Below are 24,524 nucleotides of genomic sequence, written 5' to 3' on the forward strand. Positions count from 1 at the left end.
GACTAAAAATTTGTTAGAATTTCAAGAGCTGAGAGTCAAAATACTCAAAATTTGTTAGAATTTCAAGAGCTGAGAGTCAAAATACTCAAAATTTGTTAGAATTTTAAGAGCTGAGAGTCAAAATACTCAAAATTTGTTAGAATTTCAAGAGCTGAGAGTCAAAAGACCCCAATTTTGTTAGAATTTCAAGAGCTGAGAGTCAAAAGACCCAAATTTTGTTAGAATTTCAAGAGCTGAGAGTCAAAATACTCAAAATTTTTTAGAATTTTAGGAGCTGAGAGTCAAAAGACCCAAAATTTGTAAGATTTTCAAGAGTTGAGAATCATAAAAATGAAAATTTGCAAAAACTAACTTTCTTCCAAAAACGTAACGAAAAAATTGGAACATTATCTCACAAAATCGCACTTAAAATTCTTACATTACAGCGACTAAAGTTGAACAATATAATTATCCTGCGCGCTTCTACCACAAAGTTTAACCTCATTAAATTTACTTATTTTATTTTTTTTTCATTCTGTTAAACAAAAAAAAATATTCTTGATGTGCTCGAGTTATTTTTTGGTAAATGTTCCTCTCTCTTTTTGTACATCGTCGCACATTTAATAACAAAACGCTAATTATGTGTTCATTATATTAATGCGGTTAAATTGTTGGACAAGGGAAGGTAACTAATAAATTTAATTTTGTTTTAAAAATTATCAGTTTCGTGATCTTCCTCGTTGTTTGACAGCGATCGGCCATTCTCTCTCGCGTCAAGTAATTCGTTGGTGACTCGCAACTCTGCTTCAAGAGCTTTCGCTTTTTTCGTCATATTTCTCAAATCACGTTTAGTTTTATTGAGTTCAACTAGGGCGTTTCGTTTGGCGGGCTCTTTTTTGATGAAATCCGTCATTTCGGACAAAAGTTTCCGATATTCGGCCATCATTCGTTCACGATCGCTTGCTTCTGAGGTTTTGATTAGAAGCAATTTTTGGAGTGCGGTAGTTTTTTCGAGTAATTCAAGTTTTTCGGGATCGTTTCCCAGCAGTTTGCGCCAACGATGCACATTTGTAGGTGTGAGCATTTCATCTTCTAAAGCTTTGACCTTGACTCGTTCTTGGGTCAAAGCACGGTTAAGTTGGATGACTTCTTGTCGCATATCGGCGGTGTTGATGGCGTCTCGTGCCAATAAATCGCATTTCGAGGTCAAATTCTGGATTTCTACTTTCAGTAAACGAATGTCGTCGAGCCTTTTTCCGTACTGACTTTCACCGCGGTCCAAGGCGAGAGTTTGAATCGAAATTTTCTCCTTTAAAATGTTGATTTCGTCATTTCTGCGGACGAGTTGCGTGCCAATCAAGTCTTTTTCTTGCAGCAAGGAGTCTTTGCATTTCCGTAATCGACTGATATTTTCTTCATCTTCCACAATTGTCTTCCTCAATTGACTATTCAGCACTTTTGAAGCTTGTAACTCGTCTTTTGTATTTCCTAATTGACTTCTTAAGCGTTGAATTGTTGCTTGGAGCGATTGTTGCTCCTTTTGAAATTTTTCAATAATTTTTTTCGAATGAATTAATTCCAGCAATTTTGTTTGGATGTCACTTCGGAGCTGTTCGACTTCCATCGATGAGTTTTTAAGACGTTCTCCTTTGATGGAAAGCTCTTTTTTGCATTGCTCCAAGTCCCGTTGGAAGACATTTCGTTCGTTGCGGGCGTCTTCGAACAAAGTTTGGACTTGATTGACGTTTAATTGCATCTCGGCTAGTTTTTCTTTTTGTTCCGCGATGAAAATGGACTTTTGCTCGATTTCTTCCTTGGCATTTTCGAGTTTGTTTTCGATGATTTGAGCTTCTTCCAGGTGACGATCGCGCTCTTTTTCGGTTTTAGTGATGATGGTTTTGAGACGTTGTTCTGTGGCGATGTGAGATTTGATGTCGGAGTCCATTGTTTTGATCTGTTGCTCCAATAATGAGATTTTTTCGTGTAATTCGGTGATGGAATCTGAAAAAAAAGTAATAATTTAATTAAATTAAATAAAATAAATAAAAATATTTAAAAAAAATAAATTTAAATAAAATTTAATTGAATTAAAAAAAATTATTTTTTTATAAAAAAAATTAAATTTAAAATATTTAAAAATTAAAATTTAAAATTTTAAATTAAAATAGATAGAAATATATTTTTAATAGATTTTTAATTAATAAATTTTAAAAAAATAAATTTAATTTAAATTAAATAAATTAATTAATTTTTTAAACATTAAATAAATTAAATTTAATTAAAAAAAATTAATTAATTAAAAATTAATGAAAACAAAATATTTAAAAACAAAAATAAATTTAAATAAAAAACACTGAATTAAAAAAAATATTTTTTTTTTATAAAAAAAAAATAAAATTTAAAACAATTAAATTTATTAATTTATCTATTAATTTTAATTAAAATTAATTATTAAAAAATTAATTAAAAATTATTTTAATTAAAATTAAATTTTAATAAATTAATTATACCTATTTAAAAAAATAAATAAACTTCTATCAAAATTATTTTTAATAAAAAAATAGTTTTAAATAAATTTAAAAATTTAATTTAAAGAAGGTAAATAAAAAAAATTAAATTTAAAAAATAAAAAAAAAAAATAAAATAAAACTTAAAAAATACTTTGAGCTTTTATCAAATCCCGATAAGCAACTTCCTTCTCTTTTTGCAACTTTTCCGCATATTTCGTGGCTTTATCGATCGCTTTTGTCCCAATTTCCACTTCTTTCTCCAACGTCGTCTTAAAAGATTTCAATTTTAAAATTTCCTGATCTCGATTACTGACATTCTCAAGTGCCATTCCCAGCTTTTTCATCAAACTTTCCTTATCCTTAACTAATTGCACATTTTCTATATTAACTTTTTTACTTTCATCCTCCTTCAATTTGAGCAAATTGACTTTTACATTAAAATCTGTCGTCAATTTGTTCTTCATTTCCGTGATAATTTCCAAATCTTTTGCCAATTTCGTCATTTTATTCGTTTTTACTTGCATCGCGTGACTCAATTTCTCAAAATTTAACTTTTGCGTCGCAATTTCGTCGTGTAAATGTTGCACCGATCGATTTTTCTCCACAACTAAATTTTTAAAGTGTCGAATGTCTTCCGTTAAAATGTCCCGTTCGGCGGTAACTTCTCGCAATGCGGTCTGAGATTGTTCCAGTTGACGTCTGTCCTTGAATTGCTCGTTCGAGAGGTCATCCATGTCGGAAACGAGCTTTTGAAATTCTTGTTTGGCGTCGTAAGCTTTCTTTTCGACCTCTGACGTGTACAAACGGTGCAAAATTAGACGTTTATTGAGTTCTTCGACTTCCGCTTGAAGTCGATCGCGTTCCAAAAGTAAGCCTTGTTTGTGTTCCTGCAACGATGGAGGCAGCTCTTCGTTCTGAATGTCTGTCGTTTCGAACTTTGTGGCATGTTTTTCGTATTTTTTGAGCTTTTCTCTTGCGGCAAAGAGCAATTCGTGGGTATCTTGTTCACGTTCATTGGCGGCGTCAGCTAGTTTCCATGCCGTTTTCACCTCAGATTTGAGATTTTGGATGACATCGTGGTCGTTTTGGGAAATTTTCATCGCTTGTTCAACTTTTCCATCGGAAATTTTGACTTTTTCCGCCATTTCTGAGATTTTCGATTGATTTTCATGATAATTTTGGTAGAAATTTTCAAGTAAAGTTAATAAATTCTTGATATTTTCCGCAAATACGAACATTTGATTGGCTTGTAACTCACGAATTGCCTAAAAAAATAATTTTTTTAATAACAATTTTTTTAAAAATAAACTTTTACCTTGTTATTATCATTCAAAAGCTTCTGAAACGCATCTTGTGAAAAATCATCAGGGTTAAAAATGGTATCCTCGGTTAAATTTTCTTCCATTTCCGGCTGAACTTCTTCCGGGTCTTCCATTTTTAAGCCTCTGAAATGAAATTTTAGATCAAAAATGTCAAAAAATCGTTCGTCGCCTACTTTTTTCCTCAATTTTTAACAAAAATTTTCTTTTTTTTTAATTTCAGGTGCCAAAGATGACGATTTAAAAACCGGCATTAATGGTTTGAGCAAGAAACAACGCAAGGCCCGCACTGCTTTCACCGATAATCAACTCCAAACCCTCGAAAAAAGCTTCGAACGTCAAAAATACTTGAGCGTGCAAGACAGAATGGAGCTGGCCAACAAGTTAAATCTCAGTGACACGCAAGTGAAGACCTGGTACCAAAATCGACGGTAAGTCCCGTACATAAAAAAACGTAAAAATTGCTCCAACGCTCACTAATTAGCGCGTCGTTTTGAGTGACAACCGAAATAAAATTCAATTTAATTCCCATATTTAAAGCGTCGAGAAGCTAAAATTGCTCTAACTAACCGTTTTCCATGTTTTTTTTTATTTTTTTGATTTACGATTAAGGCATGACACGATGACTGTTTGCCTCTGTTTCCAGAGTTTACTTAAAGTTTAAACAATAACAAGTTCAAGATCTTCATCGCTTGAGTGCTTATCGCATTATTTATATCTCCTCTCGCTGCGCTCTGCCTAGAAAAGCAAAGTATAATTAAATTTCACATCAACATCGCTGATTTTCATTTAGGAGATAATTAAACGTTAACAAAAAAAATTAACATTAATTTTTTAAACAATGGTCTTTTCTTCTTATTTAATTCTCTTCTATTTTTTTGAAGATTTTTTTTTCTGTTGAAAAATGCTTTGATTGTCTCAAATTAGCGGCTTTTAGTTTCGGCTTGTCCAAAATCGAGAATAAATGGCAGATTTCAATTGGTTTTTGGCGAAGCATGATCTTAATCCGCGATTTTTTATGGTTTATTATGATCATAGATCTTAGCGGTTGACTCGTGAGTGAGTTATGGTTGTTGTGATGGATGCCAGTCGTAAAGTTGTAAGTCTTTTGTTGTGATTTTTGTGGTGTGAAAGGCAATAAACGTCTTGTCAAGCGATTGTTTTATGGGGTTAATGAACATTTTTTTAAACAAAAGTTTATTTTTTTTTAAATTATAATTTTGTTTAATTAAAAAAATATAATTAATTAATTTAAAGAGTAGTAAAATTTACTAAATTTACTTAATTTATATTCTGATTAAAAATTAATATTTTTTAATTTAATTAATTAATTATTTTTTTACTAATTAAAATTTTACAATTCAAGGAAAATTTTCAAAAGAAAATAAATTAATTCAAAAAAGTGTAAAAAAATTAAAAGTTTATTTTGATTAATTTTTTCAATTAAAACTAAAATTATATCAATAAATTATTATTTTTTTTGTCATTAATTTTTCATTTTAATTAGAATTAATAAAAAATTTGATTTTATTAAAAACAAATTAATTTTTACTTCTTCTTTCTTTGAAAGAAATTTTACTAATTAATTATTTTTTTTTAATTTCACAATTTAATTTTAATTTTATATAAATTTTTTAAAATTAATTTTTTAATTTTAACCTTCAAACTGAATCAGACATATTTTTCTTTAGTTTAAAAAAATAATAAATTTTGTTTTAATTAATTTAATTTTTTTAAAGGATTTTATTTATTTTATATTTTCAATTAAAATTATTAAAAAAAAAAATTAATTAAGTAGTAAAAATTCTTTCAAAGAAAGAAAAAATGAAAATTAATTTGTTTTTAATAAAATCATATTTGTTATTAATTTCTAACAAAAATGATAAATATAAAAAAAATAATAATTCAATTAATTAAATAATTTATTGATATAATTTTAGGTTTAATTGAAAAAATTAATCAAAATAAATTTTTAATTTTTTTTACACTTTTTTGAATTATTTTTTTTTTAATTTTTTTCTTTTGAAAATTTTCCTTATTATACAAAATGTTTAATTTGAAAACAAAAATTCCCTAAAAAGACTCAAAAAATCATAAATTTTACATGAACATCTCACCGCAATGCACATTATCGACCATTTCCCGTCAATTACTTTCACATAACAACACAAATTTTAAACAGCAATTTAGTTCAGTTGAACTTCCGCGATCACTCCTCTCCACCCATTTTAAATGCACAACTAAACACAGACAACAGCAGCATTTAAATATTTCCGAAAACTACAAAAACACGTTAAAAAAAGGTATTTTAATTCGCGGTTTTCACGGACCCTTGCCTTTCTCGGTAACTAAGTCTACCTATTGATTTCTTCACCGCAAACTTCACCCTTCTCTAAAAAAAAAATTCTCCTGAAAAAAAAAAAATGTGTTTAAATTTCACCTCAAAATTCGGGTGATTTCATACTAGTAATTACCAGAAACCGAACCACGACTTCCTCTTTTGAGTGTTTTATGTCTGAAAAATGGACAACATTTCATTTAAAATAATTTTCGGCTTTCCGGAGCATTTATCATGAAAAAGGGTTGAAAAAATCTTGCGTTTGAAAGAGAACCTTGAATTGCAATATTTTATGCAAATAAATGCTGCAGTTAGATTTTTAGACAACAAACGACGCGTAATTGCCGTTTTATGGTCGGTGATGCATTTTTATTGCTATCGTGCTAACAAAATCAACCGCAAATGCGAGGGAAATTGCTGAGAAATGGGCCACAAACGCAATAAAAAAGGGAAACAATTTGAGCGAAATTACAGTATTTTAGGCGATATTTTGTTTTAATTCAATTTAATTCCGGATCGACCTGTTTTTTCGATTTCATATCGATAATTGAAACGAGATTTTTACTTTCAGTGGCTCTAAGACGCACGATCTCTTCTTTCGTTCCACACAAAAAGCTTGAAATAAATTAATTTAAATAATTTTTATTTCGTACGTCACTCAACACCCAAAACAAGATAATGGCCTGGGAACAATGAAAAATACAAATATTTACCATTTAACTATTTATGTTTAGAAATTTGTAGCGACGAGCATGAAGCGACGTGAAGACCATTCCATATTTAATTTGATCATAATCCTTTTCTTCTATTTTTTTCTCTATTTCAAATTAAATACTTTGTTAAATCTTCGATAAAAAAAAATATTTTTATAATTACGGTTAAACTTTTGGAGGAAATGCACGTCATCATCATCTTACTGTTGTCTTAAATCTCTCACAATGCGTTTGAACAAAATTTTTTAAAACTTTTTAAATTATTAATCGGATCGATATGTGATTAAAGGGTTCGTTCAAACCACACAACAAGACACAAATTTGATCGTCTTTCATCATTTTTCTGACGATTTCTCAGAGTAAATGGTTTCTGTGTAGATCAGATTTGTGGATAAAAATCCCTCAGAGATAAAAAATAATAAAAGAAAAGGTTTTGTGATGAATGAATGGAAGAGCTGCTGATGCGTAAATCGTTATTTTGTTCCATTAACTAGTTATAATGCCATAAAAGTGAATGTCTAATCTGATGACAATTTTTTCCCATCGACAAGTTTATGCTGCTGTTGTCTGTTTAAAATTGTGAAAGTAATTGACGGGAAATGGTCGATAATGACGTCTCTTTGGGTTGATTGATTGGAATGAGAAAAAAATGTTTTTATTTAAAATTAAAAAATAATTTCGTAAAAATTATTTAAAAAAAAAAATGCATTAATTTAATTATTAAATTAAAAAAAATTATTTATTTTTAATAAAATATTAATTTGATTTTTAATTTAAAAAATTTTTTAATTTAAATAATTTAATTTATTTATTTTTTTTAATTATTAAAAATATTTTTTAAAATTAAAAAAAAATTAATAAATTAATTAAATTTAAATTTATTTATTTTTAATAAAAATTAATTTATTAAAAAAAATTTTAATTTAAATTAATTTATTAATTTATTTTAAATTATTTAAAATATTTTTAAAAATTTCATTAATTGAAATATTAAATTAAAAAAAATATTTATTTTTTTAATTTGATTTATTTGAATTTTTTTTAATATTATTTTGATTTAAATTGTTTATTTATTTTGTTCATAAAGTGATAAATTAATTTAATTTAATTGAAGGACATTTTTAGAGCAAAAAATGATAAAAATCTTTAAAATTTACCTTTTCTTGTAGATTTCTACTCAAATTAATTCAATATCTGACATTATTTTTCGGCACCAATTACCCGAAACACCATTTTGTTGTTCATTTAATCCAATTAATAAATAAAAAATATAACAAAAAAATTCCTCAACTTTTTTTCTTGTTCGATTTTTTACTGCGTTGTTGTCTCTGTTACGCTTGATAATTAAATTAAACACTGAAAAAATATAAATAAAATAATTCAGACACAAATATTTTGACACTCACGCATAAAAAATAAATAAACTGTGCTGAGCTCATGCATCCTAATCACCTTTGTATTTATTTATTATATTTTTTTGACTATCATCATCGATCTCGTTCTCGTCGTCCATATGTTACCGTAGGTACTTTAAAACAATATTTGATTGAATTTTCAGTTATTTTATTTTTTGTAGAATTGTTTTCTATTAATTAGATCAAATTATCAAAACAAAAAAAAAACTTTTTTTTGTGGGTTTCCGGTTGGCGCCTCAATTCAGACGTACAAGCAAAAATTTCTCTCGCCCACATACTCGAAAAAAAAAAGAGATTATGAAAAATGAATTGTTTGCTTACGTTAGGCATGGGATGATACTGGCGCCAGTTTCTGCATTGCGAAGCAAAGCAAGTGTACGAAAAAAAAAAGTGTAAATGATGTATGGGAAGAATTTCAAAGTTAAATAGTCACACCTTCTTTTGAGATTTGTGCATGAAACAAGTACAAAGTCGGAGATGTTTTGAAGCAAAGAGATAATAAGATTGCATAATTGGTCCTTATTTTGAGATTTTGAGGATTAATTTTGTTGAAAATTTATTCAGGTGTTTATTTTTTGACTCAAAATTCGAGGTTTAAGTTAAAATTTTTGAGTTTTAAGGTACCAAAGGGCTTCTAATGGGTCTCAAATTTACAGAAAAGTAATAAAATTAAAATTTTTGAGTCTTTTTTAAAAAAATTTCTACTAAAAAAAATAATTTTTTAATTCAAAAAAAAAAAAATTAAAAAATTGTAAACTGGCTTAAAAATTAAAAATTTGTAAAAATATGTAAAAAATATGTATTGTAAAAATATTTTTTACTTAAAAATTATAAATTGATTCAAATTTAATTTTTTTTTTATTCAAAAAATAATTATTTTTTTTTTAATTTTTATTAGAATTATTTTTTGTTATAAAATATTTATTTATTAATTTTTTTTGTTCAAAAGTTTCATTTTTTGATTAAAAAATTATCAAAAATCATTAATGTATTTAAATTGATTTTTTTTTTTAATTCAAAAATATTTTTTTTAATCTAGTATTTGCCTAATTATTTTTTTTATAATAAAAAATTAAATTTAAAATTAAAAAAATTAAGTTTATGATTCAAATTCAAGTTTTTAATTTTAAAATAATTTTTGTTAATTTAAAAAAAAATTAATTCAAAAAATTTAATAGCTTATTCAAAAAATATTTTTTTAAATATTTAAACCACAAATAATGTAATCTCAAAATATTAAAATATTTAGTCAACATAAAAAAAGAGTTTAAAAATTACTTCCTTGTACTTCAAAATTTCTTTTATCTTCCAGATGTTTGTTGAACATTTAATCCACAAAGATTATCATATTATCTCTCGTCTTTATGCCTCAAACAATTGCCTTCCGTTTTTTATTTCTACAAAACATACATAAACGTTACCTTCGTTAATAGCCATTGCAATTTGCAACAAAACTGCACGCATGACACATTTTTCCTCGGAATTTCTGTGTGTTTTTTAGCAAAACAAACAACGGACAACGCGCTTCAAAATTATGCAAATCATGCAAACTTACAAGGCCCATTTGCTCATAATTACGTCAATTACGTTGAATCGTCGGCAGCCGGTTAAAAAAGCTTTCAAATGAGTCACAAAAACCGTTTATCTAAAAGGTCAGTCGGCGACTAATCTGGAATGTTTAAATATATAAATGTTTACTTAATTATACGCTTAGCAAGATTTAAAGAACTGCCAACCTATAAAAGGATAAAAAAAAACAGCCGAAAAACCCCAAGTAATTATCTGTACAAAAGTGAAGTCATGTCCGTTTCATGCTGAGCCATACAGAAGCACGCAAGTCTGTTTGAGGATTACTTTCAAAAAATTAATTGTTTTTGTATTATTTTTGTGCCTTCTCTCTTTTCTCTCTTTAGTCTTAACGCAGAAGTTTAGTGTCTGTCTTATTTACCTGACCCATCAAAAGGATGAATGTCATGAAATTGGAGCCAAGGCAGAGATTTAAGCTGTTCGTCATGCCATAAAAGTAACCATTTAAGAGCATTACAAGTCACTTTGTTGTAGATTTATTTGAACAAAAGCCGAAAAAATAGGCCATCAGGGATTGATTATTATTTGTTTTTATATGTTATTATTTTGTTTCCTCTCTGCGTCTTCTCTTCCAACAATGCACACTTTGAGTAGCAACAAATAAATCATTTTTTGTTTCTTCTTCCTTTAAATCATCTTTTAAATGCTAGATCCGAGTCTCGGTCAATGTCTAGGCAAGGACGTTCCCGTATTTCCATTGTTCTTGCCTATTCTCCTTGGTTCGTTTCGTATGAGGTGAAGAAAATCGTTTAAATCATCTTTAATTGCTTTTTGAATGGTTTGTTTTCGGTAGATTCGATCCCTTTCTAAATGCCAGATAACATTATGGAACAGGTAATTGACAACACCCAAAAACAATAAAATCTATTTGCGGTATGAGCTCTTTCACCGATGCGGAGACAAATCTCGAATAAATCATATTTTTGTGGACCACCAAAAAAGTTTCGGAAAAGACAGTCCGAACACGAACAATTTTCACGCGTTTAGCGGTCCGTTTGATGACAAATGATGAGAGATAAGAGAGAAGAAGTAATAATCTCCTTTTGACTTCTGTTTGGCGAGCATTTAAGTGTCTGTCTGCGAGAAATAATTATACAGTCAGTCAGGATGGAATGAATGGAGTGAATAAAATGATTTAAATGACATAAGCAGAATTTTTGTGTGCAGCGTTTTTGCATGCTTGGTCAGTGATGATGAGTGATGCAGGGTACGGAAAAGGTGATTTTAGCGAGATCCGTTTCTTCAGGTCCACAGATTTGAGATCGTTTTTAGAAAAAATCGAAGTTTTTATGCTTGGTTTGGATTAATTGGAATAGATTTTACAACTTTTGGATCTAAAGGATGATAAGTTGATCTGAAAAGAATTTCTTATTCACTTAGCTGGCGTTATATCTAAGACTTGGATTTAGCTGAGCTTAAGATGAGACTCTAATGTTGTCTATCTTTTCTTTTACATTTCGTTGCCATTGAAAATATCACAGTCTTCCCTCAGGCCCAGTTGGAGTGTCCAATTTTGTTAAAGTGATCACAGGATGAAACAAGAAACATGAAACGAAAAATAAAAAAACGAGAAACACACAGTGATTGGGCCCATTCAAATTAAAAATTTCTCTCTCACCTGTAAGGTGTAAAGAGGAGCTTTAATTTCTTCTTAAAGCTAATCTTTGATAATTCAATGTCACTCCATTGAACTGCCTTTGCAACGGTTTAAGGTGGAATTTCATTTCAGAGCCTCACACAACTGGAGTCATTGGCTTCTTCAAATTGAGGCTGTTGTGACCTCAATTGTCATTTCAAATCGTAGAAGCATCTGTTTGTCAATTGATGTCGTTTACATTCTGAATGGTATCTTCATCAGGCAAAGTTGAAGTTTTTTGAAAAGTTCTTTTCTTGACCCATTTGCCAAGTTTTGATAGACTTCCGAAGAATTGTTTCGAAAGCATGAAGCAGTTTTTGGGCTTTTGTCAAAATTTCGCTTAAAAAACAATGTGAAAATGTCGGATAAGGGTCTCTTACCAAACATTTTGTGGCTTTTGTTAGCTGTTGTGACCTCAATTGTCGTTTCAAACTGTAAAAGTATCTGTTTGTCAATGTGATACGGCGTTTGATCTCTGAAGTGGTATATTCATCGGCATGTGAATGGTACATGCATTTTTTGACAACATCGAGTTCTTGACCATACGTGTGATAGTTTTGAAGACCTCCTGAATTGTTTGTTATCATGAACTTGGTTTTTGTCTCATTGATCGAAGAATGTTAAATTTAAAAAAAAAAACAAATTAAAGTAAATAAAATTTCTTACATTAAAATTTATAAATTTTATTAAATTTATAAAATAGAAGCTCCTTGTCCTCTAAAAATTTTAATTTTTGTAAAGTTTTTATGCTTGGTTTGAATTAATTGAAAAATTTTTAGACTGAAAGCTTCGCCCTGAAAATATAAAAAAAATCTCGAATTTAACCGCATGAAGTGCGGTAAAAAAAATAATAATTTTCAAAAAAAAAATCTTACCTCATTTTGTAAAAATTGAAATTTTTCATTAAATTCAGCTCCCTGTTCATCTCCAACCGACATCCCTGAAATAATAAAAAAAGAGTTTATCAAAGATTTAATCGAGCAATCAACTAGCATTACATTTAAGAAATATTTACTCCTTTTTTTCATTATATTTCATTCGAAACTTCACCTCGTTGCCTTTCAATCCACACACACACACACAAGCGAATTACTTTTTGCGGTCTCTCTTGCTTTGTACTAAATAATCTGTTTATATTATGTTACTTTTGTGTGTTAATGTTACGCAGTAATAACAATTGAAATGCGGGAGTTAAGAGTTAAATTAAAGCGATTTATTGCATTTCATCATTTTTTTTTCTCCTGTGGCGCAAATTATTTCATTCAATTCGAAATGAGAAGGCGGAGGACCATCTTGCAGACGACTCGATTATGATCTAAATGTCGGTCGGTTCAGTAATTGGCTTTTTTTGTGGGTTAAAAGACTTCTTTGTTGGTGCTGCGAGAAACAAGTTGCAGATAATTAAGATTTCTCATTTCTCAAGTGGCTACCGAACTAAGAGGATGAGCTAGAGATATAATTATTACCTTTGATTGAAATGAAGAGAGCTACTGTGCAATTTTTGCAACTAAGCATATTTTTTTTAAATTTTTTTTAATTTTTTTTTTAATATATTTTTTATTATATTTTTTTAAATATTTTTTTTTATATTTTTTTTTAAATATTTTTTTAAATTTTTTTTAAATATTTTTTTTTTATATTTTTTTTAAATATTTTTTTTAAATTTTTTTTAATTTTTTTTTATATATATTTTTTTATTTTTGACTTTTTAGTGTTCGTTCTAGAATTCAAACTTAAACATTTGTGAAATCTATATATATCTTATTAAATATAACAAAATTAAAGAGAAGCAAAGAGGTGTGGAAGTCAAGTACTTAATTCTCTTCTCGAACAAAAAAAAAATTTTTCAAAAAAAAAAAAAAAAAAAAATTCTGAAAAGAAACAAAAAATCATCACAACACTTAATTGTGCAAAAGCAATAAATTCGAAATTTGCATACAATTTTGTGGCAATTTTTTTCTCAAAGCGCAGCAAAAACTTGCTCCTAACCTGAGGCATGAGCCAATGGCACGCATTCACCATTTAAGCAAATGAATGATATACAAAATTAAAAGTGCAAGCATGCATCGCTCCCTTTTTTTCAAACTCGACAGATATCTCGCCATGAGACGACGACGACGACGAACGAACAAGCGACCGACAAAAAAGAACTGCAGACTGCAATCATCTAGCGAACGAGTATAAAATGCTGCATTTAGTGCGTCCTGTCCTGCAAGGTTGTAATTTTTTTGTTTGTTCTGTTGTTAGAGACAAAAACTGCATCAAAAACAATGTTTTTATTATGCGGACATTTAGATTCTTTTATATGCAAAAAAAAAAAAGTTTTAAAAAATCGTTTGAAGCAAACGTTCATAAATGGCCTCGATGATGGTAATTGAGTCAAGTTTTTGCATGTTGCCGAAAATGGTGCTTGATAAAGTGTTGATTTGTTGCAATTTTATCGTCTAAGCGTTTACGGGCATTTCTGATGGTCGACGACGACGATCAAAAAGAGGAAACACGTGCGAAGAACGATTGAGTTTTGATTGGAATTTGATTTTTTGATTAAAACTTTTTTTTTTCTTTTGAAAAGGGTTTTTTTTTAGTAATTACAGTTATCGATAATGTTATGTAATTACTTTTTTTTATAAATCTTTTTTTTTAATTTTTTATTAAAAAAGGGGTGGACTAAAAAAAACGTTAAAATGATAACGTTTGGTTAACTGGAATTAAAAAAAAAATGTAATTACACTTTTTTTTCGGGGACAAAAGTTAAATGAGATTTTTTATAAAATTTATGTAGCTTTATAAAAATATAATAAGTATCCTTGGCCACCTACTTGACACAAAATTTCGAGTCATTTTTATAATAATTAATATCTTGTGAAAAATCGAAAAAAATAAAAATAAAAAAGAGAAAGTGTTATGACAGAATATTGTCACAGTAACAGGTCTTGATTTTTTTTTCATCGAAAAAAAGATGTAAATTATGATGTCAAGTATTTATTCCAACCACAACTCAACTGAATTTCTTGAAGATTTTTTTAAAGATGTCATGCAAGTGTTATCGGTGATTGGTTAGGGACATGTGATTCGCTTCACATGAGATTTATCGACCGTAAAAGTATTGTGTTAATTAAAATGTCAAAGCATTGATTGTCTCGAGAACAAATAACAAACAAAAAAAAATGGAGAGACAAGATCAATAAGATGTGACCAAAAGGTAAAAAGTAGTAATTAGCATTTAATGAACAAATATTGCATGTGTCCATCAATCAACTTTTATTTTTTGCCAAGGTTGGTTTAGTATACTGCATTTAGTGAGAATTTAGCTTTCTTACTCTTGTGTGACATCTGTTTTACTTCATTTTGTGTGTTTTAAAGATGATATTTATTTGCGCACTGTGGGACGATTTTTCGATTAAAAAATAATTTTTATGAAAATATTAAAATTTTTTGAAGCTTTACTCTAATTTTTAATCTGATCTCTTAAAAATTATTTTAAAAAAGTAAAGTAAAAAATCACCAAACTTTAAAAAATTTTTGATCATCATTAGTTTTTTAACCAATTTAATAATTTTAAAAATTTTTAATTAGTTTAAACTTAAAAAAAATAATATCATTATTACCAAATTTATTTTAAATATTCGTATAAAGTTAAAAGTCTAAAGTTAAAGTTGATAAGGTTGGAAAAGTAGTTATAAAATTTAATGCAGCTAAGGAATAGATGCGATATCGAGGTATTTTTTTTGTTGTAGTGGATTGTAAGAGCGTTCTCTAAAGTCATATTGATGGTTCCTTTCGACAAGTTTATTTCTAATGACGCTCGACACAGTGTTGGAGCTCAGTATATCATGTGTGAAAGCGGCTAGAAAACCTAAAATTTAACTAAAATGTTGATTAAAAATTCCTAAAATTTTTCGCTTTTTAGTTGAAATTTATGGATTTAAAGTGGAAAAAGTGAATTTGGCGCTGTAAAATAAAATAAACAAATTAAAAATTGCGAAAAACATGAGTTAAAATTGGGTTCAAAATTAATAAAAATTCTTCAATAAAAATTTTTTTTCTCAATATTTCTTATTTTTCTCATTATTTTATTTTATTTTTAAAATTTATGCTAAAATAATTTTAGATTCAAAAATTTTGAAAAATTTAAAATTTTCTTGAAAATTTTTGAAATGATATAAAAATTATCATATTTGATGATATTTTTAACTATTTTTGTCCTACTAATTTTTTGGGTTTTAAAATGGGGCAACGGACAAAACTAATAATTTTTATTTGGAGCGTCCTGAAGAAAATTTATTGAGAGTTTTTTTTAAATAATTAGAAAAACTTGATCAAATTGTATTTACGACTTAAAATAATTTAAAATCTTCTTCTTCTTTGCTTTCATCAAAATTTTTCGGCTTAAAACTACACAATTGTTGTCTTGGTTTCAATTAATTAATTAATTGGTCCAAGGTTAGCACCATTATTCTAAAATGACCTCAGTCTTCGCTTCGGCTCTTTTCGCTGTCGCCTTCCGAAAGCCCATACAAATCTCTTCTTTTTGCATCTGCCGTAGCCATGTTGATTTCGGAACTCCTCTTCGGCGTATTGGGGGAACTTCCATATTGATTTCCCGTTTTGTGACTTGCTGTTTTGGATGTTCGTTGACTTTTAAAATAATTTAAAATATAATAAAAAAATGTGTTAAAAAAATGAAAATTTAAAATTGTTTCTCAAAACAGCCCACTGTGCCTTAGTTTACTTATGTGTATCAAAAAAAATTGCAATACAATAAATAAACCTAATATTTGAATAAACAATAAAAGAAATAAATATTACGATTGCACGACTTACGGAACCCATCACGCAGGAAATGTACAAACCGCAAATGCAGGAATGATTATAGGTAGATTTTCTTGCGCAACAATTCTAAGAATGTCATTTAACGCAATGGTTTAACGAATTTTTTCGTTTGCATTTGTATTGACAACCCCCCTGCAATTGCAATTTAATGCATTTTAAATTGGTTTCTTTTTGTCGTGAACGTTAAAAGTGCTAAACTATTAATCAGAAAATTTACATGCGTCATTGTTATTTGAAACATCAAACTAAATAATTGTCACACAAACATTTATATTGTGACAAATTAATCTTCAAATAATGATAATTTTACGTGCGGTGCGCAATGTAGTGGAAATTATTGTTTGGTAATTGTTGTTCTCACCGTACCTAGACTGATTAATGAAACTCTTTCGGGGAAGATGCTACCGATGCTTGTTGACTGAATTTTTCTCGGTCCTTCGTCACAAAGGCGCTGCGTGCATGGAACGGTTGTGATTTATGATGATTTTATGCAAAAAGTTGCGTTTCGAGCGACACGACGACAATTACATTAACACATTATGACGATCCGCATGAATATGAATTTCATTGGCAATTCATTTAAGTGTAATTAATGTAAATAAATGTCATTAATTTTTATTATTGTGATGGCCACACACTCTCGATAAAAAAAAACATAAAAAGGATGTCGCGTCGTATTTTTTGCTCTCGGAAAAGAGCGCGATGCATGTTGAACAGTTTAAAAAATTAAAATAATTATAATAATTTATGATATTAGTATTTAAAAGATATTAAAATGGATTTAACATCTATAAAAGTGAGATAAAAATAATTTATTGAGAGTATGAGTGTGTGAGTGTTTGTGTGAAAAAAAAGATTGTAACGCACCACGACGAACAAGAAACATGAATGAAGCAATATGAGAAGTTGTTAACCCGTTAAGGGCGATTTTCTTTTTTGCATGAAATTTTTAACAATTATTTATGAATATTTTTAAAATAATTAAGTTCGATTTAATATTGAGCAAAGAGACAAAGAAAACGAGGCATTTAATCACAAAAGTCAAAAAATAGATTTTGATGAGATTCGGTATGCTGATTAAATTGATAAATTATGTATCAAGGTCAAATGTAAGTCAAAATTGACTTTATGTCTCTACATTAGCTAATTGTCGGTCTTAAATTTAGATTGCGCACTAAAAAAACCAAAAACTAGCAATTAAGGAGTTAGATTAGAAGAGAAAAAGACAGTAAAAATATTAAATGATAAATTTAAGATAAATAACTAAAAATAAATAGACCTGTCAGATTTTGAGACGCTATAAAACACTTTTTTCTAACCAAAATTTAATTGATTTAATTGATTCTTGACTAAAGCTTAAGTTTCAAGAGTCAATTTTGTTTGTCTTTTGAAGACCTTTCCAATGACTATTCAATCATCAAAATCGGAGTTATAGAAACAGAGTTACGCTTATTTAAAGGTTTTTCGAAATGTTGATCAAATTTGAGGAAAAAAAAATGACTGAATTTTTTTTTGATAAGCCTAATTTGACTCTCATAATCTATTTTTTGATTTTCTGGCTTAGATTTGGTTTAAAAAAAAATTTTAACTATTCTAAAAAAAGAAAAAAAAAATTAAAAAATAAAATAAATAACTAAAAATAAAGGTTCTCAAAGCTTTGAAGTCGTCATGAGACGCTTGTGCCATAAAATACTTTTTTCTAACCGAAGGTCAATTGACTTAATTGACTCTTCACAAAAACTTAATTTTAAGAAAGAGAAAAAAAAAATAAAAAAAGAGTCAAAAGTCAATTTTTTTTGAAAATTTCTGGCTTAAATTTGGTTTTAAAAAAAAATTTTAAACTATTTTCAAAAAATAAAATGAAAAAAGAAAAATTGGAAAGCTATTGAGAAAACTTTGTGCGGTCTTAGTTTTAGACTCTGAGGTTCTAAAAAATACCCAAACTTTTTTCATCTCTAAGACTCTCAATGGATACCATATATGAGTCTCTTGACTTTATGTTATGTCGGAGAATCTCGGAGAAATAAAACACGTCTAGTTGGTTCGATTAGCGAAGTACAAAAGAGGACGAGTCCGCTAGAGAACGGTGCTTTTATAGCCGCCGTTCTCTAGCGGAAGACACTTTGACAGATTGATAATTATTGTGAGTTAGGCTAGTTCAGGACGTCACACTTTATTTTCCTCGACATTTGTTTTTTTTTATTTTAAGGCTGTTTTCGGTATTTTATGTAGCTGAAAAAATTTCTTACCAAATGATCCTTCCTTAGCTAAAGTCCTCAATGGGTTAAATTTTTGTTTTACATTAAATTGCCTTGATATACATTTGCTTCTCTCGTCCACTTTTCGTGACATTTTTATTGAAAAAAACACTCTTTGCAGTGTTAAAAATCAATAAAGCGACACAAAAATCAGCTTACATGGTGTGGTGACTTATTCCTCTTGTTTGTCATCATTTGTTGTGTCGAACATTTTTTGCGCCATATTCATCGACTGAGACTCGTTTTGATATGCAAATTTGTTTTAATATTCCATCATGATGATAATTATTTCGCAAAAAAAAAACGATCGAACAAAGCATTGTTCCGCTGCATTGCTCACAAAACAAGCAGAAAAAAATGTTTTTTGTTACAATTTATTTAATTACCTTAATTTTTTTCTTCATTTCAGCACCAAATGGAAACGCCAAACCGCCGTTGGTCTCGAACTTCTTGCCGAAGCTGGCAACTACGCAGCCTTCCAACGTCTCTATGGCAACCCGGCGTATCTCACTGGCTGGCCATACGGAAATCCCGCCTCAGCAGCAACTTCTTCCGCTTCTGGTCCTTCAGCTGTTGACATTTATTACAGACAAGCAGCTGCTGCGGTCGCCCTCCAAAAACCTCTTCCATATAGACTTTATCCGAGTATGCCGGGACTTTTGCCAACGCAAGCAGCTCACATGTCGGCATCTAATTCGCTGTCGTCACTTAGTAGCTTGTATCAACAACATGGCGCCACGATGGATGGAAGACGCAGCGAAAGTCCCGACGTGAATCCCGGAAGTCCTGAAATGAAGAGAAAATGTAGTGAATCGCCGCCGCCTGTTAGGGAAAAGGACGAGCGAAAAGGTAAAGAGAGCGATGATGAAAATGAGATTCACGTTTAAGTCGCTCAAAATGTACAAAATAACATTGTATTTAACTCGTCCTGTAAAATTAAAAAAAATACATTTAAAAAAACGAGAAACACGATAAATTCATATAAATAAATAAATTAAATGTAGGCTAAAAATAAGATAAAATTGCATTAAAATATTACTTATATACTCCACTATGAAAAATAAAACTACAAATTATTATAAAAAAGAGACCAAAATGCGTGAATGTAAAAATAAAATAATGTCTAATCTATTTAATGGTTCTAATTATGGAAACATGAATGTAATAAAAATGATAAGCTTTAAAAAAAACTTTTTTTTTTTCATTATTTTATATGTTGAACATACACAGACAGCTAGTTTAGATAAAAAATTGGATAAAAACTTAGGTAATTCATTAATTTTAATGCAAGTTATTTTTTTTTCCTGTAATAATTTTTCCTTCTTTGTAAATAAATAAGTTGACTTAATTGTGAGAGCTGCGCGCTAAAATAAATAAATATTAAATATATTAATTATTATTATATGAAAAAAATTGTAATTAAGATAAAATAAACTGCTATTCTAGAAAAAAAAGAAAGTCTTTTAATTATTTTTTAATTGTGTGTTGATGCTCATTAATTAAGTTTTCAAATCTTATCACGAAAGTTCTTACTTTTAATGCACTTTCTAACACTTTTATTTTTGAAAAATCATCTAAAAAGGGGAAGTTAATTAATTAATTAAAAATGATGAATTATTTTAAAAATTAATTCAGACATGAGAAATTTATTTCTTCAATTAAAAAGGGTTAACAGTCGCCTTTGTGCCCATAAGGCATGCAACATTTGTAACCCGGACTACATCCCCATCCGTATCCGTTCTTCGGAATGGGCCAGCAGGAGTTTGCGAGGACATCTGGGTAACAACGACCTCCAAAGTAGGAGATTCGTTGAGGGCATGGATCGACACTCCAACATCCGCGAGGTCCCCAATTGCAGACTTGATTGTCGTGGTATGAAGAAAAGCACTGAAATTCAAGAAATTTATGAAAATTGAGTTAAAATAATTATTTTAATAAAAAATTATAAAATTTTTAATTTTAATTGTTTTTAATTTTTTTTTTAAATTAAATTTAATTTTTATTAAAAATATTTTAATTATTTATTATTTAAATTAATTTTTATTATTAAAAATTTCTATAAAATTTTTAATTTGTATTTTAAAAAATTATTTTTTTAATTGTTTTTAATTTTTATTTAAATTATTTTTAATTAAAAAAATTTATTTAAATAACTTACGTTCATTTTTAAGAAATTTTTAAATTTTGCACACAAAAAAATTTGGAAAATTCGTCTTGTCGCAAGGTAAGTAAATTCTTAAATGACTTCAATAAGAAAAAAATTGTTATTGAATAAAAGTCAAAGGTTCCTATGACTGAACAAACAAAATCAATAAAATTGACTATAAAGTTAATTTAACTACCGCATAAATCGTTAACGACCAAGGTGACAAAAGGTAATTTCATTAAACACCTAAAAAACAATAAAATTAGTAAAGTTATGAATTTCAGTTAAAAAAGGGGAAATATTAACAAAAAAAAACATAAAAGGTTTGTTTGGCATTGAGCAACATTCAAACTCGATTGCGACTGCCATTAGTTATGGTTCATTACTCTCTTGAACGGATGGATGCTTGTGTGGACAGAATTTTGGTTTAAATATTAGAAAAGCACCTGATTCGAACAATTAATAAATTTTCTGAACTATAATCCTAATTATTGCTTTAAACATCCATAAAAATATTTTTCACTCGCCCGTTAACCACAGAAATTGTTGCAGCTGCAATTTAGTTCGAGACAAACCACGCGCGTCTTGAGCTAAACTACTTTTAAACGACTAGATTCATCATTAAATGCCACACGATGTCTCAGAATGATCCTTAATTGGTACTTTCGGAAATAAAGTTCATCGAAAAATTATGACTTACGAAAAAAAAGGAAGAAAAGAATTATTGCTTTTAAACTATTTTACAAACAATGGAATTAAGGAATTAAAATGAAAAAAGGAACTTACGGTAATTATGGGTTAGAGCTGTTGGATGATAAGAATGAAACAAAACATCCGACGTGAGTCACATCCGTTTTTTTGAAGTAAGTTTGAAAAAATTCCTGTAAATTATTAGAATTTAGTTGAGTTTCAGGCTTTTACGATGAAGATTCTTTCAATTTTGAGTCTCATTTGGACTTTTGATGGGGGCTTTTGCCAAAAAACATGTATTCTTGAAAATGGATGGGAGTGTAAACTATTTCAAGGTTTTTTCAATAGGCACAGAGTAAGATTTAAAAATTACTTACATTCTTCCTAATTGAAAATTTTATGTTTTTAAGATTGACTGCTATTTAACGGATTTCTTAAATAATTCGTATCTATCTGTATCTAAGATTTTAAGCTGCGATTTCCGAATTCAAGGTTACTTCAATGTCGATATCAATGTTTTGGGACCATTTTCTTCGACTTTTTTGGTAGATGATGTTGTAAATATCCAAAATATTTTATCTATTTCGATTCATTTGGAAAATTTTAATAAACTCTACGTTCATATTCAAAAATGTGGTAAAAAAAGATTATATTTGTTATTAATGTTATTTGACTTTGCATTTTTTAGGAAAGATACAGTCGATAAAAAGCAAAAATTTAAACGCAATACAAGTTTTGAAGCATTTTAATAATTTTATTTGCCTAGATGATATAGAATCTGGTAAACTAACAAAGCAACATGATGATGATGATGAAACTTATGATACATATGAAGCTCCTAAAACTCCTTGTGAGGGACAAAAGCTGAATAGTCGATGTTTCACTTCACAAAACTTTAACGAATTTTGTGAAAATTTTGATTGTTCTTTCATGGAAAATATTTTTGAAAGAATTTTAAGGAGAAAAATTACAACTTTAAAGCCAAAAATATGCCGGGAAGAAAAATCACGATTGAAAACCACAGAAGAACCTCTTTTATCTTCAACAACTTCTTCACCACCAATTGATAACGAAAGAACCTTACGTTTATTCTTGATAACGGTAATCCTTATTCTAACAATTATAATTTCTTCATTGCATATTTTTTCTGATCCAAATTCTGAACCAAATCTCGAGGTAAGAAATTTTTTCTATTTTTTTTCAGAATTTTATTAAAATTTCTTTAACAGAATCAACAAGCGAATCCTGATCCTCTACAAAACTCCAATATTGACAATTACTCGGAGATAGATGTGTATCAATGATTCGTTGACATACCACTGAACTGATCCTAATCTCCTTGAATGGCTTGTTAACCTCAGAAATTAATCGTCATAAAAATAATTATTACTAAAATATTCAAGTCTAGCCATAAAAGGGATCCAATTTGACTAGAATTAACCGCTTAATGTGTCCTTTTTTGTTTGTATTTACAATAAATTGACTTCTGTTTTTTGTTTAGCTTTCAACGAACACATCTGCTTCAAGACTATCACTCGTCCTTAATTATTAAAATATTTATTGTTATTTATGAGTTTTGTCTTTTTTCGTTATGAAATTGCTGTCATAAATGATTTCGATCTAGTTTATAATATTCATTCAACATTAAAGGTTAGTTTTGCACCTGCTGACTCTTCAAAATGTTCCATTTATCGGTTAATGTTATCTTAATTGTAATTAAGAGGTTTTTGAAATTTTGTTTTTTTTTATGTCAAAATGATCATAGTAACCTTAGATTTTATGATAATTGTCGAAAAAACGAGTTTTGTCATCATTTTTGGTTTGACTTTCGAAAAGTAAAGTTCTAAATTCGTAATTTTCTAAATTTTTTGTGAAATTTAAAAAAAATTATTTAAAAAAATGCCTGTAAGTTAAAGAAATTTAGAAAATTTTCTCTTAATTGATTCAAAAATTTTCTTATATAGTGTTGTCCCTCTCCTTGCGATTCATGGCCCTGTGGGTATGAAGGTTGCTATCCCTTTGGTTATTGCAATAATGGACCTTGTTGCTATAAATATTGCGGACCTTGCCCGGTGCCTCATGCCTGTTTGACCGGATATGCTTACAGCTGCAACGGAAACACTTATCCTTGCTGTCCCTAATCTATCAAGCTTGAGATATAAATAAAATTTGCAACTAAAATTGAGTCATTTCCGTTGATAATTTAATCTTATTGGGAAATTTAGCGACTTGTGTTCCAGTTTTGTTCCGATACTCAAAAGAATGAGACCTATATTGTACTTTTTTGTTTATTTCTTGACTATAGCTTTTGCCAAGGGACAGAATTATTGCAATTTTCAGGGACGCAGTTGGAGTGTAGGTCTCAATAAAAATGAACAAACAGTAAGAAATATGAAAGAATCTCCAAGAAATTTAATATTGAAGCAAAAATTTGTTCCTTGACACAGCTTTCCTGTGATTTTAAAGAAAATACGAAGCAAAATTTTGTTTTATCAGAGATTTGCTCTAAGTATATCAAGGGTTCAGATATAATAGCTATCAATATTCGAATTTTTGGCAATGAAAACCAAAGTTTTGTTATCGACGATGTAAATCTGACAGAAAATATTGAATTGAAGGACATTACAGTTGCAAGTTTCAGCAGTTTTACGTATCTTTCAGATACTTGTGGTAATATTTTTCCTAAAGTCCTGAATTTTTAAAAAAAATAATAACAAAAACATTCAGTCCTCACAGGAAATGTTAAATTATATTACTGCAAAGTACTGAAATTCAGCCAAAAATTTATTGAAAACGACAGAAGCTGTGCAGTTTATCACACAGATCAATTTGATTTTGAACAAACAAGAAAAGAAAATTCTGAAGAAAAAAACTCAAAACTCGTAACTTATAAAATGAATATTGAAAATTCAAAAGATTCAGAAACAGGAAATTCATCATCTCTCAACGTGATACTTTTAGTGATAATTTTACTTTTAACAATTATCATTGCCTTACTCTCAATATATCCCGACAAAACTTACGGATATCATCAAGTGGCTCAAAAACCTGAAGTAAGTTCTTTTTATTAATCTGAAAAATTTCTCAAATAAGTCTTATT

At 28.7% G+C, this 24,524-nt stretch overlaps 2 protein-coding genes across 2 annotated transcripts; one reads left to right on the forward strand and one right to left on the reverse strand.

Moving 5' to 3' along the window:
• Positions 1-688: 688 nt before the first annotated feature.
• LOC134835443 (cilia- and flagella-associated protein 58-like) lies at positions 689-3,924 on the reverse strand. Its single transcript, XM_063850321.1, has 3 exons — positions 3,805-3,924; positions 2,641-3,754; positions 689-1,980 (listed from the first exon to the last, which is right to left on the reverse strand). The coding sequence occupies exons 1-3, from the start codon at positions 3,922-3,924 to the stop codon at positions 689-691; spliced, it is 2,526 nt and encodes an 841-aa protein (XP_063706391.1).
• Positions 3,925-3,958: 34 nt separating this feature from the next.
• LOC134835444 (homeobox protein B-H1) lies at positions 3,959-19,475 on the forward strand. Its single transcript, XM_063850322.1, has 3 exons — positions 3,959-3,971; positions 4,032-4,239; positions 18,998-19,475. Exons 1-3 carry the CDS (start codon positions 3,959-3,961, stop codon positions 19,473-19,475), a joined length of 699 nt encoding a protein of 232 aa, XP_063706392.1.
• The last annotated feature ends 5,049 nt before the right edge of the window (positions 19,476-24,524 follow it).

The sequence above is a fragment of the Culicoides brevitarsis genome, chromosome 3, assembly GCF_036172545.1.
Source record: "Culicoides brevitarsis isolate CSIRO-B50_1 chromosome 3, AGI_CSIRO_Cbre_v1, whole genome shotgun sequence".
NCBI lineage: Eukaryota > Metazoa > Arthropoda > Insecta > Diptera > Ceratopogonidae > Culicoides > Culicoides brevitarsis.

Coding starts and splice junctions, on each gene's coding strand:
- LOC134835444 (XM_063850322.1), top strand. Junction 4,240..18,997: donor ACCTGGTACCAAAATCGACG/GTAAGTCCCGTA, acceptor TCTTCATTTCAG/CACCAAATGGAAACGCCAAA.
- LOC134835443 (XM_063850321.1), bottom strand. CDS start 3,924: ATGGAAGACCCGGAAGAAGTTCAGCCGGAAATGGAAGAAAATTTAACC. Junction 3,755..3,804: donor TTTTGAATGATAATAACAAG/GTAAAAGTTTAT, acceptor TTATTTTTTTAG/GCAATTCGTGAGTTACAAGC. Junction 1,981..2,640: donor GGATTTGATAAAAGCTCAAA/GTATTTTTTAAG, acceptor CTTTTTTTTCAG/ATTCCATCACCGAATTACAC.